Below are 16,860 nucleotides of genomic sequence, written 5' to 3'. Positions count from 1 at the left end.
TTTCACATGGAAAATAAATTAGTGCTGATTTTAGTCATAGTCATGTAATAAACACAAATTTGTAAGTACACTCAAATTCCATCAGGTCAGCAATGTTGTTTAAGCCCTTCAAGTTTTACAAGAACAAGTCAGTTGTTAGAATTCTGTAACTCTCTGTAACAGTAGAACTGAGTAAGTGTGAGATGGGCAGGAAAGTTGACATAGGGCATCTGTGATATATTTCTTGGGCCACAACATCTGAAACTTTATTTATTCACCATTAAATTCACAATTCACCGTATCTTAACACATTACATATCAAGGTTCATCTTTCGACATAACACATCTGCAATGTTGCTGAAACAGTGTTTCAAATATTGAGTGACATTTTGACAATGCGATGACTTGTAGAATTAGTTTATATCACTATCATAAAACATGAATTTTGTTGTTAAAGAATGTATGATGAATTGCATGCAAGTAAATTAGGATAATGCATAAACATGGTCAGTTTCTAGAGTAGTAAGCTGCTGTTGATTAAACCTTTAGTTACTTCAAACTGCATAGCAATTTTTCACAGTAAAATACTTGTACGTTACACCTTAGCAGTTTCATCGACAAACCATCTTCTGAAAAGAAAGCAAGAAATTTAATACAAGACACGATTCAGCAATGCTGTACTTTCCTGTGTTTTCTAGATATTTGAAACATGGAACAATAGCCAATGCCTCTGCTGCTTAAATTGATATAGGTTCTACACAGAGAAGAGATAGGTATACAGGTATAGCTCATAACATGTCAACAATATCAACCAACATTTTAAAAAGTAAATTCCTTACCTGCAGGCTTATTAATGTAATGTGTACAGTAACTGTAGAATGTTGGTGCCCTGTTGGAATCGATAAAAACTCAAAGATACAAGTATTTAGACAATCTATACAACAACTTGCAGGGCATATGAGGCTATGTATTGGAATTTGATCCATATAAATATTAGAGATTGGAATGTTTGAAGTGTGTGTTTGCTTCAAAAAAGAGAGGAGACAAGTACAAATGTATTTTCTATTCTCTAACACACTAGCAAAACTTAACATGAATAATACATGTGTGCCTTATACAAGACACTGTCCTATTTTATGTGCCAAGGATTAAGATTTCAAGATTCTGAATGTAGATCTCAGTGTACTTTCGCTGGTACTACATTTCTCGCACTGTGGCACAAACAAGCATGTAAAAATCTAAAAAGTAAATATGTTGTTAATGCAAAGGGTCAGCTGTTCATTTGGGTTTACATGGGGTTTACTTGAGATGTCTGTAAGAGAGTAGGCTATTCTCAGCAACCACAGATAGGGTTTAACTTGGAAAATCGAATGTCTGATTAGATCATATAAAGGGTGGAGCTGGCAAGTAGGGGTTGAGGTGTACAGGTACAGGTAGGGTGACCCTAATCAAAAATTATCTCAGAGGCCTGACGAAGACAGTTGGATGAGTCAACTGGCATGGAACTCTGGGTGACATTGTTCCCGTCCAGGCGCAGTGTCTTCAGTTTGGAGTAGTTTACAGGTGAGGTGAACTTGCAGATGCTTTCCAGGTCAAACTCTGCAAGAAAAGAAAGCAAGCAGCACAGTGAAGACCTGTACCTCCATTGTATAGAACAAAAAGCACAGGGAGGAGCCAAAAAAAAGGTAATCTACTCACTGTTAATTTGATTGACTTGCAGGTACAGGTGCTCAAGCCCTTCGTTGACTTCAGGGATGGACTGAAGCCTGTTGAAGGACAGATCCAGCTCTAAGAGAGAGCTTACATTGAACACACCTGCTGGAATCCCTGAGTCCACCAGTTTGTTGTGGGAGACACGAAGGTATTGCAGTTCAGGCAGTTTGGCCAGGTAGCCACTGGGAATGCTTTCAATTTCGTTGTTGTCAGCATAGAGCATCAGCAGGGAAGGCGGGACACCTGATGGGAGCTTCTTCAGCTTGTTTTCACTCACGTCCAGCAACATCAGTGACTTTAACCCTTTGAAGGCCCCTGCGATGCTCTCAGAGGTGAGCCGGTTCTTGGCCAGGTGGATGCTAGTGAGGTTCTCCATGCTGGACAGCGTGCCTGAGGGGAAAGAGGTGAGCTGGTTGCCAATAAACTTCAACTCATCTAGGGACTTGGAGAGGGGGCTAGGTGGTTTGGACAGCTTGTTGTTGCTGAACAGGAGCTTCTCCAGGCTGCCCAGTTTGTCAATGGTTCCTGCCTGGATCTTGTCACTGGTGATGTTGTTGTTGTCAAGGACGAGCCAGCGCAAATCAGTGACATTGTCGAAAACACCTGACTTGATCTCTTCGATTAGGTTGTTCTGCAGATAGAGGTATTTGATTCCAGTGGGGACGATGGGAACGAATTTCAGGTTGCGGTCGTTACAGTACATGGCAGTGGGGAAGTTGATAGGACATTCGCACTCCTGGGCACAGTTGGGTGTGGATGGCACAGACTGTGGGGCAGGTCCGTAGTCATAGTCATAGTACTGGCAGACGCAGAGACTGACCAGGCCACCAAAAAGCAAAAAGCGAAGAGGGAACATTGCTGCACAGCAGAGACTGAAATAAACTAGTAAACAAAAGAACAAAAAAGAGAAAGAGAGAGAGAGAGAGAGAGAGAGAGAGAGAGAGAGAGAGAGAGAGATGAGAACATTTAATAAAAGTAAAAACCTCGAATGAAAAACATTCACATTTTTCTCAACATATACACAAACATCACAAGGGTACAGTATAAACACACCATCTCTAGACATTGATACTGTATTTTCAGGATTTTCCTCTCAACACTTTCTTTCCACAGATGTCTGCACAGATGTCTTGTTGAGGCCCCAACGGCAGTTTGTCATGAAGTCTATTAGCTCAACACTGAATCCAAGTTTATATCGGGTTACAGGTTCTAAAACTGAACACATCACCATCATCATCATCATCATCATCATCGTCCTGCCCCTCCTTACAATTCATACAATGCCTGCATCTGCATGTCTATGCACCCCACCCAGTTTCTTAGATTGCATTCAGGTGTGATACAGTATAGTCAAGCTCAATGATAATAAACAAAATTATATCCAAACAAGTAGACACTGAACTACTTTGACAAGAATAACCAACAAAGAATCATCAATGTGTTGTTGAGGCTGCACAGTACTACTAACCATTTCAACCCACAGTTGGTTGCACGTAAAGCTTACAAGTATATCTGTTTCTATAGATAATGAAAAAGGCAAAAACCATGCAAAATTGCTGCAATCCTGGAACCTATGGTCACACAACGTCTTCACATTATCTATGAAGTTGTGTTAAAACACAACACGCTCACCCAAAAAAGACACATTTTTAGAATGAATCAGCCTCCATCAGTCTTTACATTTGCAGAACAGCAGATCCAGTTTTCTGCAGGCTTTCTCAGACCTTTCTCAGACCAAAGCCAGATGTGACTATGCCTAGATGTGAATATACTCCAGACAGAAAGGTAAAAGAGATCACGAGAAGGAAAGAAGAGACCTCCAAGACTTTTATCAAGTCTACCAAGAATTCCCGACTGTTTTGCCTAACAGGTAGGAGCTGACTTACCTTACTCTCTCTCCCACTGTTTCAGGCTGCAGGCGGAGATGTGCACGGCCCGAGGTCTCTGGAGAGGACGAGAGAGGGAGGGAGAGAGAGGGAGGGAGAGAGCGAGCGAGCGAGGTAAAGCGAGAGAGAGGAGGGAGATTGAGCGCGAGAGACTCACCCAGTTAGACCACAGTGGCCTAGAGTGATGGAAAACAGCAGTCAGTCAAATGGCTCCAAAGAAGGTCGGTGGGCTATTTACTGTGGCATGTGGCTTCTAGCGTCTGACGAAATGCAGGTGCAGCCAAAGCAACCTGGGACGTGTTGTCTTCCACAGAGTGTCTGTGGGTGCAAAGACTCACCAGGGAGGTTTGGCAAAATATATATACCTATGTAGTTTCACACATACACACACCTCACATACACACATATCCTGAACTGCACTTTGAAACAAACAAGCTATTGTGGGGTAGAGAGGCAAAAAACACCTAGACGTGCAAAGAATGGCCACGCCCCTGCCAAACCTATTCTCCTTGTAAAAGATAAATGGTCACAACACAAATATTCCTAAAACAACTTTATGAAACAATGTGGAAATTCGAGAAAAGGGGAGTAAAAAAAAGGATTTTTTGGCTGCATGCAATGCCAAGTGCCTGCTATTATACTACCCAGTCTGCACCAGTAGAGCTCCAGTTGTAAATAAGCTTCTGGAAAAATTGACAAGAGGAGGCCAAAACTGGGCCAGACCAAACTTACATAAGACTGTTGACTACCGTTGCTGCTTCTGACCGTCTGCAGAGCATGGCATCTGAGGAGAGCATGTCCAACTCCCTGCACATGTGTGGGTGTAAATCAGCAGCCGCCATCCTTTCATCTTCACCCGCAGATGGGTCTTTCTCTGCATGTGGTCAGATGGAGTCCCATTCCTCCAGGGCTTAAGGTAGACGCCTGGACATCCGACACCCATATCAACGCACAGATCTCTGCGCTGCCTTCAGGACACAAGCTGTGCTATTTGGTGCTTTTATCTTAGACTGTGCCTGGATGTTAAGATGTGTCTGGGCCAGAAAGCTCTTTCAACGAAGAATTTTGCCTCAACATTTTTTTGCTTGGTTGCATATGACCTTTGGTGAAGCGAACTTTACATAAACTTTTATTACTGTCTCGTTGATTTTACAACTTCAGTATGTGCTTACTGCTTTGATGAATCTCGTCAGACATTCTTGCTTCTAATCTTAAAAAAAGGCTTCTAAATGCTGTTTGTCTTAGACATACAAATCTACCAAAGCTCTTAGTTGTACTAGGACCTTTACATCTGAGTGGAAAAAATAGAGAAAAACTGTACTTAAGTCAGTGTATAAGCACAGTGAAAAGCTCACGTTAAAGTTGAAGCAATGAGCTGAAGATATGCTTAAGAGAAAGTCAAAAATAATCTGATTTAAGCCCTCAAACAGCCTATGGCCCGCCGGCGGGCCAAAAGTGTTATTACACACTTCTACTACCAAAGAATAGCCCCACAAGGTTTTACTGATGTCCCTGTGTGATGAGCCTTGCTGTGTTAAGGTCACTTCAACAGTTTACATCTTGGATCTGAGAAAAATATACCAAGGCTTGGTTTGCTCGAGTTTTAGTGCTCAGCGCAGATCATAACACATTAAGCTAGTTAACATATTTGAAGGAATTTGCAAAAATTTATCAAAATGGTTTAATCACTAAAATGCAGGAATTTCCGTTCCACCTTAAATGGTGCAGAAGTTACACAAAAGGAACTGACTCTGGGTAGCCAGAACTTACTTGTGAAAAGGTTAAATGATGACAAAGCAATTTAGGAACATATAACAATATATGGCACGTGAGACCTCAAAAATGTCCTAAACCCCTTAACACTCCAAGGCTTATTACACACTAAAGAGTATTCCTCAGTAACTAAAGGGACTTCTGTACAAGCGGGTGGGGCTATTCTTTGGTAACAGAAGTTTGAAATAATATTTTTTGCCCGCCAGCAGCCCATATTCTTTATGAGAGGTTAACACTTTCTTTAGAAAGGTGGCATTCTTTTGGCACCTTTATTAAGATTACAAAACAGGTAGCCTCTTAATCACCTTATCACATTTATTACATCCTTAAGTTTATTATTCACAGTACTTACATGGAAAGTGATGCAAACTGTCTGAATTGTTTCCTAAGTTATAGGAGTGAGGAATGCAAGTCTGGAACCAGCAGCGGTTCTGTGGTTAAAAAAAAAAGAAAGTAGGACATGGAGAAGTAGGAGTTGAATCACAAAGAGTAGCAGTTAATCAATGTGAAATATGCAAGATATGAATTAGAGATTAATAAAAAGGTAAGTAAACCATTCCTTACTAACATTTTTGATCTTGCACTTATAACTTTGAGAATCATTGTTACTGCTGTGTGCTGCCAGTGTCTCTGTTTTAAGCTCTGCTTTGTCAGTCCCTCCTCCATACTGGCATCTGTTAGTACTTGAGATCCTTTAGAGGTCAAATTTCTCAGAACAGGGAAACTGCTCTAGGATTCATTTGATTCATTTGTATCTTTTAAGGTATTTTAAGAGAGATGATGATATGGCCAAGGCAGGGCTGATTCTAAACTCGCTGATAAATAGTGAAACATATGGGCTCTCACATAGGTGAATGTTTCAGGCCTTCTGGCAGAGGCAAGTTTGGGCAAATCTGTGATCAATTAAGAAAGCTCAAACTCAGTGAAAACCCTTTTTTTTCTCTAAGGGAAAGTTTTTCTTGAAAAGGATTCTTCTACACAATGGTCTGCAAGACTAGATGCTTGTGGCTACTCAAAACAGTTAGAAATAGGTTAACACAGAGCTCTAAAAAAATGCAGACTTTAACTCATACCAGATGGCATGGCAAATTACAAACACACGCACACACACATGCCTGTATTACTGTCTTTGCAAGGTGTTACATTTACTGTGGATGTTTCTGTAGCTGGAGCGTTTACTGAGATGTTTACACCTATGTCTAACTGTACGCTTAACCACAATAACAAAAATGAAATATATTTTTTATAATGAAAAAGTCCACTATGTGTCCTCTCATGAGGACCAGCGAAATGTCCCATTGATGTCTGAATTGTCCTGTTTTTCTAATATTTGGTAAAACACAGTTAATACAAACACATCCAAACAGTTTTGCTTTGCAATATATAAAGAAGTAACATATTAAGATTGCATCAAGAGAAGACACACAGATAATCATTTAAATGAATCCTGGAAGGTCATTGGGATTCTCCAGTTTTCTTTGACACCTATTCTGTGTAGTTTCAGTCATTATTTGATTAATATGTCAAACTAGTTCCTTAAAAAGGACTAGATCATTCAGGTTTGGAAAGGTACAGCCATGCACCGGCAAATTCAACACCTGTGAAAAAATTCTAGATAATCTAATTAACCAAACAATTGCTATTCAGCAACACATTCTGCCACCACTGTGTCCAGTCTCTCACTACTCAATTGACCTTACAGCTGCACCCTTTTGGATATGTTTCTTTCAAAAGGGCAAGTGGATGAAAAGTGGAAACTTACTTTCAGCAGAACCCAAAAAAGAACTAGAAAATGGAAAGTTTTTCACATCTGTTCCATTGGCTGGTCTGCACTATGTCCACTCACGTACATTTGTTTACTGTCCACCCTGTCTGAATTTATTTGACTAAGTACTCTGTCTGCTCCACGGCTTGGTATTTTGCAATGAGGATGTGACATTTGTGAACCTGTTTTCTTAATTTTGGAGTGTCTGTATGTGTAAAAACAGGCAAAAAAAGACACCAAGACAATGTTTATACAGCATATAGTTCTTTGAAGATCTCATTCATTCAATTCTATCCTCACCTAAATCAACTACCATTTAGGTGGTATTTAGTAAATGTACTTATTTTTCTTTTCTTTTCTAAATGGTTATCAACACACAGTGCCTCTTTTTCAAGCACTTGTAAACCAAAAAAAAACCCAGTATATTATGCAATATAGCCATAATATAGAAGTGATTCCAAATTTTTAAACTCTAATAACTTTGTGTTAATAGGTATACTGGATTTTAGTTACACTTTAAATTTAATGAGAAAACTAATCTGGACTTGAAGAATAAATCTGGACTGGAAACTGGCTTGGTCATGATGATTTTTGCATCTTAATCACTTGATCTTCTTCTTATTTGGAATTATTTGGTCTTGACCTGAATCTAAACTAGTCTTGGCCTTGCCTACAGTACTGTTTCTAAGCTTATCCGATCCCTTCCTACTTTGTAATACAACAATGGCTCCATGTACAGAGAAGCAAGGGACAAGAACATCACAAATTATAAAGATGGGTTGGACGTAAAAGGATTCTTCATACAGACTGATAGTCATGCAAGAAAACGATAAAGACAGGACCTCAAGAACCTCCTAGACAGAATCTCCTCCCAGCCCGGGATAGGAGTAAATGTGGGACTACTTTACTTACAAAGCTTATTTAAACCTTAACACGATACATGGCATTCTAATTTGTGAACAATTTTTACACAACTCTCTCTCTCCTGCTTCTTTGGGGTTGTAAAACTAGTATGTAATTGAGCATTCCTGCAGAAAAACAATTCAGTCCTTCAAATCCAAACTGTTAAATCTAATACTTTCATCCAGATCATCACAAAAAACACACACTGACAATAGAATCTTGCTTTGTCCACTATGAGCTAATCAGAAGAGTCAACAAAGAAGGACTTAGGAGATATTCTAACATTGTATTAAATTGTATAATCATCTACAGAGAGTTTTTACTAGATGCACCTGGTGGCAACATATGCTTGGCTACAGTTTGTGTAAAAAATAAAATCAAATAAAATGAAATAAATTTAAAAGTGATCTAGTGAGGTCATGGGGAAATCATTACTGAGACGGTACTGAAGTTTTTAAAAGTCTACTGGACGCGACCATTCCACAAGACATTCCATCATCTTACGATTTAAGGTGGAAAACAGTAGCTCAGCTGTTGTTCTGGATTTTTCCATGCAAGAGATGCCACTGACATATGGTTTACTCTTTTGAATAGGATGAGACAAAACATTCACTGACCACTAAGACTCAATGGGTGAAAGCCAGGGGTGCTGTAGATTTAAACTCCACCCAGTGCTAAAAAGTAAGGCTTTTATTATTGAGCAGTTGCTATTTTTGAGTTAGTTACTCTGTAAACTGTTAAATCCTGCATTTGCTCATTACTTTGGTGGTTATCGGTACAGTATTCTTCTGTTGACTGGAATTAAAATATTGATAAAGAAATACACAAAAAGAAAATACAGAATATAATTGATATAACACCTTTTATACATTTGCATATAAATGGATTGTAATTTGTACAGTTCTAGTCTGCTGGCAAATCAATGTCTAGTGATTCAGTGATAATTATTCAGTTGCTTATAAAGTAATGCACTGATTTGCTTTTTCAGTTGCGACAATAATTCTGTGTACAGAAATAACACCTTTTCAATTGCCTCATTCTTTGATTGCTGGTCTGAATAAGGGAAAAAAACTAACTACATTCTACAGTCATTCTCTGAAGCTGCAGTGTTTTCATTAAACTTTATGAGCATGTCACCTCATAAATATTTGGCCATTTGGCCCAGTGGGAAATTGCCATTTAAATGAACTGCACTGAAGCTGCATACAAACAGACGTCTTATGAAAGGAATAGTTCCAAAAGGATGGAAAAATGAATCAGCTATATGTGTTCATTTATCTTTCTGATTTGAATGAACTAATTCTTACACTTGTATAAAATAAGTTGTACTGTGTCTCTTTGGGTCTCACTGAAAAATAAGTGTGTATATTTACAGCAATTTAGTCCCAGTGCAACAGGGATGGTCCTCTTAGCTTTGCCTTTTATTTTGTTGTGGAACGCAAACTACCTGACAAACTGCACTCATAGGAATGGCATGGCTTTCATTTAGATCTTTCAGTCAACATTACCTGATCAGCTGCATGCTATTCTTTTCAGTTTAGTTCAGTTTCTTTGATGTTTCATCTAAGCATCATTTTTAACCCTCTCACAAGCATGGTCCCACTAATGGGATCCCAGCAATCAGCTTTACTTCTACTGGTTTGTCAAATCTATTCACTGGGAGGCACCTGAATTTTACCATTGCAGAATGTTACAGAACTGCAATAGCACCAGTGCTAAAATGACTCTTAAACATCAGGTCATGTTGAGTGTCCCTGGTATGCAGTGGTTAGTACCTATGAAACATGCTCCAAGGAAGGTCAAATGGTAAACTGGAGACAGGGCCATGGGCCCCTAAGGCTTATTGACGCAATCCATTAAGGCCCCACCTGACAACATATATACATACATATAGGACTTTAAGGTTCTGCTGCTATCGTAGCTGTTTTGAAGGTGCAAGGGGGACCTACTCAATATATCAGTGTGATCAGTGTGTGTTAAATGATGTAGTCTAGATTTCATACCAGGCAAAGTGTAGGGCCAAGTGCAATAAGCTAAAGCCAATGCTAAGCAGGTGCCCTGACACAATTAGGTAAAAAAACAATATTGTGCCAAAATCCACCCTACATTTAATTCCCCAGTCTAAACAGTCATTATGTTGAAGATATTCATAGTTAACAACACTTTTTTACTGGGAATTGGATAAATGAATAGTGGTGAACAATGCTGTAGTTGTGACACCACAATCTATCCAATTTTGCTGTCAGGCCTGTTAAAATTTAATTAGAAGGGGTTAAAACTGTCACACAGATCATTTACATTTTTACATGTTTTTCAGGAGTTGGGTTTGGACCATTAGTTCCAGTGAAAGGAACTCTTAATGCTTCAGCATACCAAGAAATTTTGATCATTTTCATGCTCCCAACTTTGCGGGAACAGTTTGGGGATGGTTCCTTCCTGTTCCAACATCACTGCGTACCAGTGCACAAAGCAAGGTCCATAAAGACATGGATGAGTATGTTCGGTGTAGAAGAACTTGACTGTCCTGCACATGACCTCATGTCATGACCTCAACTCAATAGAACACCTTTGGGATGAATTAGAGCGGAGACTGCAAGCCAGGCCTTCTCGTCCATCGTCATTGTCTGACATCACAAATGCGCTTCTGGAAGAATGGTCAAAAATTCCCATAAACGCCCTCCTAAACCTTGTGGAAAGCCTTCCCAGAGGAGTTGAAGCTGTTATAGCTGCAAATGGTGGCCTGACATCCTATTAAACCCTATCCAAATCTTCCCATACCATATACATTATGCTTCATTATTCTGTAACCCTTTTTATATGGTAGTAAATTATTGTCTCTTGGACTGTTATAACAGCTCTCTATGCCATATTCCAGTGTGTATTCTGAATATAAGTACAACTAAATGACTATATATATATATATATATATATATATATGTGTGTGTGTGTGTGTGTGTGAGAGAGAGAGAGAGAGAGAGAGAGAGAGTGTGTGTGTGTGTGTGTGTGTGTGTGTGTGTGTTTGGATGTTTTATAAATGCATTTCATTGTCTTTTAAAACTGATCGCAGTGTCAGTCAGTGATTACTAACTGGTCAGTTTTTAAATGATAATACATTGTTATGTAGAAACTGTAAACAACTGCAATCCAATGTTAAGCATTTAAGATAAGCATTCTCTAAAGCTTTTCCAAACTGGCAACAGTTGCTGATGAATGAATTATTATTATGAATGAATACATTTATGAGCAGAAAACAGATAACCTGCATTAACATTTACAAAAGTGTATTCCAAGTCGGTTATTACTGGAATATGTATATAGCACATACTTTATACAGTCCATATTCTGTATGTCTGCTTGTTGCTGCATTGCCCACTACTGCTGACAGAAAATTGTGAATGATTACAGGGCTGATATTATTATACTATAATGGGCTACTTTACTGTACCACTCCTAGATTTTACATTTTGCTGGTAGAAAGCATTTTATGTTGAGATCTTCTCTTAAACACAGGTAAGTCTTAAATTGAAATATACTCTAAATACAGTTGTGGTTGGATGTTTACATACACCAGTCACAGACATGACATGATAAAAAAAAGTTTTATTGAAATTTTAATTATTTCTTTAGTTTTTGTAGACCTTATAAAATACATAATGCCGAAAGTTCCAAAATGTCTTTTACCTTGCCCTGCGCAAGGCTTCTCGTCTTTCTGTTAGTGATCATGATTGACTACAGTTGGTTGTTTCTCTGTGACCACATAAAATGGATTTGTTTGATAGGACTTGGAAAGAAAGTTTAGGTAGAGGTACTGGAATTTTCAGCAGCATATGATTTTTTTTAATTCAACTATTCCATTCACTGAATATCTTCTTTACTACAGTAGAACAGCAAATTAAGCACTGGGCTTTATACGTATCTTTCACACAGTAAAGCCATTTCCAACATATAAACCAACTTAGTTTGAAGCTGCTTGAAAAGCTTTCCTTTCCAAAATGCCAGGCTGGAAAACTCCGATTATTATTTTTTTTTATTAGCATTGGTGGTTTGTATTTTTGTATTATAATCTTTTAGCAACTGAACACTTCCCAAGTCCCTGGCACTTATTGGACTGTCCGATGCACAGTCCAATGGAAAATATTTACATGATTACACAATATTTCGAAACAACTGCAGATTCCAAGATTATTAGTTTAAACATTAGTGGTTGCAAACATAAGTACAACTAATCAGGAGGTGTAGCCATGTTGCCAAGGTCTGGACCCAAGCTGTCACCCCCAATTAATAGGAGATTGAATGGTTAAAAATCAAAAACTTACAACTTAAGAAGTACCAAGGCACACACCTGCCATGACCTGCAAGCTGCTGGCACGTCTGTGTCGTTGTCTACAGTCAAGCTAGTTTTAGATTGCCATGGGCTGAGAGGCTGCAGTCCAAGAAAAAAAGCCCCTGCTCCAAAAAGGACACTTTCAAGATCGACTTTTAAGTTTGTACTTAACGACATGAACAATGTAAAAGCCTTTTGGAGGTAAGTTTTATTATCAGATAAGACAGAGATATTCAAAGAGTAAAGGCGAGGCATTCAACTAAAGGAACTCTGTAGCAACTGTTAAGCATGGTGGTGGTAGCATGGCTGTTTTGTTAAATTGCATAAAATGGGTGAAATAATAAGAATAAAGAAAGGCTACCTCAGAATTATTATGCATAACCGCAAACCATCAGCTAGGTGGTTGTAACCTGGACACAACTGAGTGTTCCAATAGTACAATGACCCTAAATACACATCAGAGGTGGTTGTGGAATGGATAAAGCAGTCTAACATTAAGGTTTTGGAAAAGCTTTCACTAAACCTCAGACCTCAAGTGCTCAGACCTCAAATATGTGGACTGTGCTTAAACATCAGGTCTGTACCAGGAAACCAATACATTTAATTGAACTCTTCCAATTCTGCCAAGAGGAGTGGTCAAATATCCATCCAGAATTCTGCCAGAAGCTTGCTGATGGCTACCAGAAGCTTCTGGTCAAGGTGCAATTTGCACCTGAGGAACATTTAACCACACATTAGGTGGGGTGTGTGCTTATTTTTGACCCTGTTATGTATAAATGTGATCAAACCCAGATTTGTAAGTTCTTCATTTTCTGTTAAAGGTGAATATTTTACACTTATTAAGCCCCAGAAAAGGAGCAGTTTAAAGAAATAACTGATAATAATCATAACTAATAAATAACTAATAAATGTAAATAATACAAATATCACAAGCTTCTGAAATTTAAAAACTGCATTTGTCCAGTTAACTCACAATGGCTTAGGTTCATCAACAGCACAGTAAGTATGTAGTGAAAAGGATTAATGGAGAATGTGATCTCTTGGAAGGTGTTCAGACGCAAGACATCCATATATAGCCAGGTGTGGACTCACTTACTGAGGATAACCAAATGCACTTTAACACATGTACTGCTAAACCTGAGTCTGCCACCGACAAACTCTCACCAGGATGAACATCACACGCTCAACCATGCGCACATGAGCACACACACTTCAGTACACACACATGCTAGCACATGTGCTGCAGGAGTGCTGTGTAAAGCTGTGCAGGGGCTAATATACATCTACTTAACGAAACAGCAAGCTGGTTAAAGTGTGACTGAGAGGACACCAGACTAGCATGCTGTAGCATGTGGATGATGTAAGGCACACGCTGTAATCCTCCCTCCCTCTAATGCTCCACACATCACTCCACTTTTGTCAATGACAGCTTCAGGTGTACTGTAGAAGCATGGCCTTGCGTTCACAGGCATCAGGTGTATTTGCAACAATGATACACATAGAAATATGTTTTTCTCTGCTTGGTTTATAGACAGGGCTACGACCATGTTAATGTTTTAGAGTTGATAAATGAATGTATTTTGAAATGATGCTCTAATTTAAAGCAACATTATGCATTTCTACCTACAACTTTAGAATCAGTGTGATGCTTCACTGAGTTGAAATAGGAAAAATAAGAGTTCTATCATTGCAACTCCAGGCTCAGCGCACTGCAAAATGTACCATGTAATTTTGATGAAGCAGGCAGGACAACATTTGCGTCAAAGTCAAAAGTCAAAGTAGTGTCACATTCTGTAATATTACTCTACTGTCTCAGTCTTCATGATTTTTTCACCTTGAGCAATGGTTCTGCAGCTCGCAGCTTGTCCAGAAATGCATGTGTAAAGTGTGTTCTTTAGCGTTGCCTCAAAGAAATACCAATTCTCTCAGAATGCTGCTTTACTTTTTCATTAAAACCATTTTTATTTGCTTTAAGTGTGTTAGCTTATCTTGTTAGCAGCTTTTTGGCCCTTTTTGCATCTATAAAGAAAAGTTGGTAAAACTGCTCTTGAACATATTATAAACATATTATAAACATGTTATATAAACATATGATAATTTAGCAGTGTCATGTTGGTAAATGTCATAAAAGATTGCCGTTGTGACTTTAAATGAACATCTGGCATTAAAGCATCAGTTGCAGTCACAGTTACACTGTATGTTCAAATGTTTGTGGACACCGCTTTCAGTGGCTGCATTTAGCTACTTTAAGATGCACACATTGCTGACACAGATATGCAAATGCACACACACGGCTTGTCTAATCCCTGTAGAGAAGTACTGCCAATAGAATAGGACTCTCTGAAGAAGATAAACGTAAAACTATTGGCACCCTGCCTAATGCCAGACTGAGCTAGAGGGGGTACAAAGCCTCCCCCCCAGCATTGAGCTGTGGAACAGTGGAACTGTGTTCACTTGAATGATGATGCTACACCCCATTCTTTCGGGATGAGTTGAGGATTTGTGGATGAGGTTGGGGTGGTGAACATCCAACATCCTGACCTCACTAACACTTTTGATTCTGAATGCAATCCTCAAAGCAATGCTTTGAAATCTAGTAGAAGAAACAATAAAAGAGCAGATGTCCAAATACTTTTGTTCATGACTAGTGTATCAAAAAACCTTTACCAACTTTTTGACCAAATAAATAGAATTCTGCAATTTAACTTAACATTGTGTCAATAAGAATGAACCAATAGAAATGTTCCTAAAACATCATGCATGACTGTGCCGATATATTACATACTATTATAATAATAGTCATGGCAACACATTACAGCATATGCCATCTGCAATAATGTGTATAGAGCAACATTATTGAAAAGGGTTACATAAATAATGGATGTAGTCTTCTTTTTTTTATTAGTGGTTAAATTTTATATGTAAGTTTTATATAATTTGTATTTGCACATATGTTTGTGTGAGAGAGAGGGGGGGAGGAAAAGATGAGAGAGTAGCAGCTAGATAGAGAGAGACAGAGAGAGACAGAGAGACAGAGAGAGAGAACGCTTGCAGAATTTAGTTAGGATAGCTCTTCTAGGGCAGAATAAGAAAAGTGAGGGGTCAAGTTGCTTCGGTTACATAAGTGAGCCACTCTCTCGTGTTGCAGTTCTAAATGAAGGAGTTTATACACACACACTAATACACTGTATCCCTCCTCAGACGCGCACGTGCACACACGTTAGCTAAACTAGGCTCTGGAGGAGGGTCTAAACTCTCATATTGCAAAGGAAAAGGAGGAGAATAGGCATTGCTTTAATACTGGAGAGTACATCATCCCCTTACCCACAAGGGGGCATCAGAGAAAAGACAGAGACAGAGAGGAGTGGGATGCCACATGAACACGCAGACTGTTCTTTGCATCCATACTTTTTTTAAAATAAAAATTCATATTCATATATATATTTACTTCTGTTCTCATGATTACAGACCAGTATAATCGCTCACAATCTACTTATCTTTATCTCCTGAGATTCAATGTACCTCATTCCTCATTTGCTGTTTTCACAAAGATTCTGACATTCAGCAGTGCTTTCTTATTCGACATTTGCGTAATTTATGAGGATAATGGGATTCATCTTTATAAAAGCAGAGCTGTGAACAATTTTGCGTTTTAAAAACGCATCATGCATCAGATGTTTTGTGAGAACCTTTCTCGGGAACCTATTTTTTTACACAATTCTTAGGAAGATATTGTTCAATACTCTAATGTGTGGCATATTCTTATTGTTGATGGTAATGCTTTATATTGGGTTTAAGGGTAACTCTTAAGACTGTTAAGACTTGTATAGCTTAAAATGTTGTACAATACAATGTTTAATGTTATGTTCATCATTTAAAAAATTACAAATAGGCACCGTCCCACTACTAGGACACTGGAATGATGTCATTTGGTTGCCCTGGACTCAATCCTACAGAAAATAAAGTGTTTATCTTGGTTAACGTTCTGCTCTAGCTGTAGCAAGACAGGCTGAAGGATATATTTAGGTTAAAAGAGATTTTTAGATTGCTGTTCCTAACTCAGAGGAATGAGAGAGAGAGAGAGAGAGAGAGAGAGAGAGAGAGAGAGAGAGAGAGAGAGAGAAGAAGAAGAGAGGGAGTGCAAGATTAAAAGAGTAAGCATTTTATGCAGCAACAAAAAATGTTTGCCTACTAAACTGTAAGCAAAAAGGGTTCTGTATAGTACTATAAAAGGTTTCTAAAACTCGTAAAGACAGTGGAACCCTTAAACCTTAAGTGGAACCTTAAAAGGCCCCTTTTGAAGGGTAAATATGTGAATATGTGAATTTTTTTTAATGCTAGTAAAAAATAAAATAAATAAATAATAAAAAATATATATATATATATATATATATATATATATATATATATATATATATATATATATATATGTGTGTGTGTGTTTTATTTTTATTTTTATCCAGGGTTCCTTTTAATGTTCAGCTAAATAATGTATGTGCCCAAACAATTACAGCCAA

The 16,860-nt window shown here is 38.4% G+C and overlaps 1 protein-coding gene across 1 annotated transcript; it reads right to left on the bottom strand.

Annotated features, from left to right (window-relative positions):
• Nucleotides 1-215: 215 nt before the first annotated feature.
• lum (lumican) lies at nt 216-3,639 on the bottom strand. Its single transcript, XM_072673901.1, has 3 exons — nt 3,579-3,639; nt 1,678-2,574; nt 216-1,578 (listed from the first exon to the last, which is right to left on the bottom strand). Exons 2-3 carry the CDS (start codon nt 2,546-2,548, stop codon nt 1,424-1,426), a joined length of 1,026 nt encoding a protein of 341 aa, XP_072530002.1. The 5' UTR covers nt 2,549-2,574; nt 3,579-3,639; the 3' UTR covers nt 216-1,423.
• Between the last annotated feature and the right edge of the window lie 13,221 nt (nt 3,640-16,860).

Source organism: Salminus brasiliensis, chromosome 2 (genome assembly GCF_030463535.1).
Source record: "Salminus brasiliensis chromosome 2, fSalBra1.hap2, whole genome shotgun sequence".
In the NCBI taxonomy this organism is placed as follows: domain Eukaryota; kingdom Metazoa; phylum Chordata; class Actinopteri; order Characiformes; family Bryconidae; genus Salminus; species Salminus brasiliensis.
This window is presented reverse-complemented; position numbering and strand designations above follow the sequence as displayed.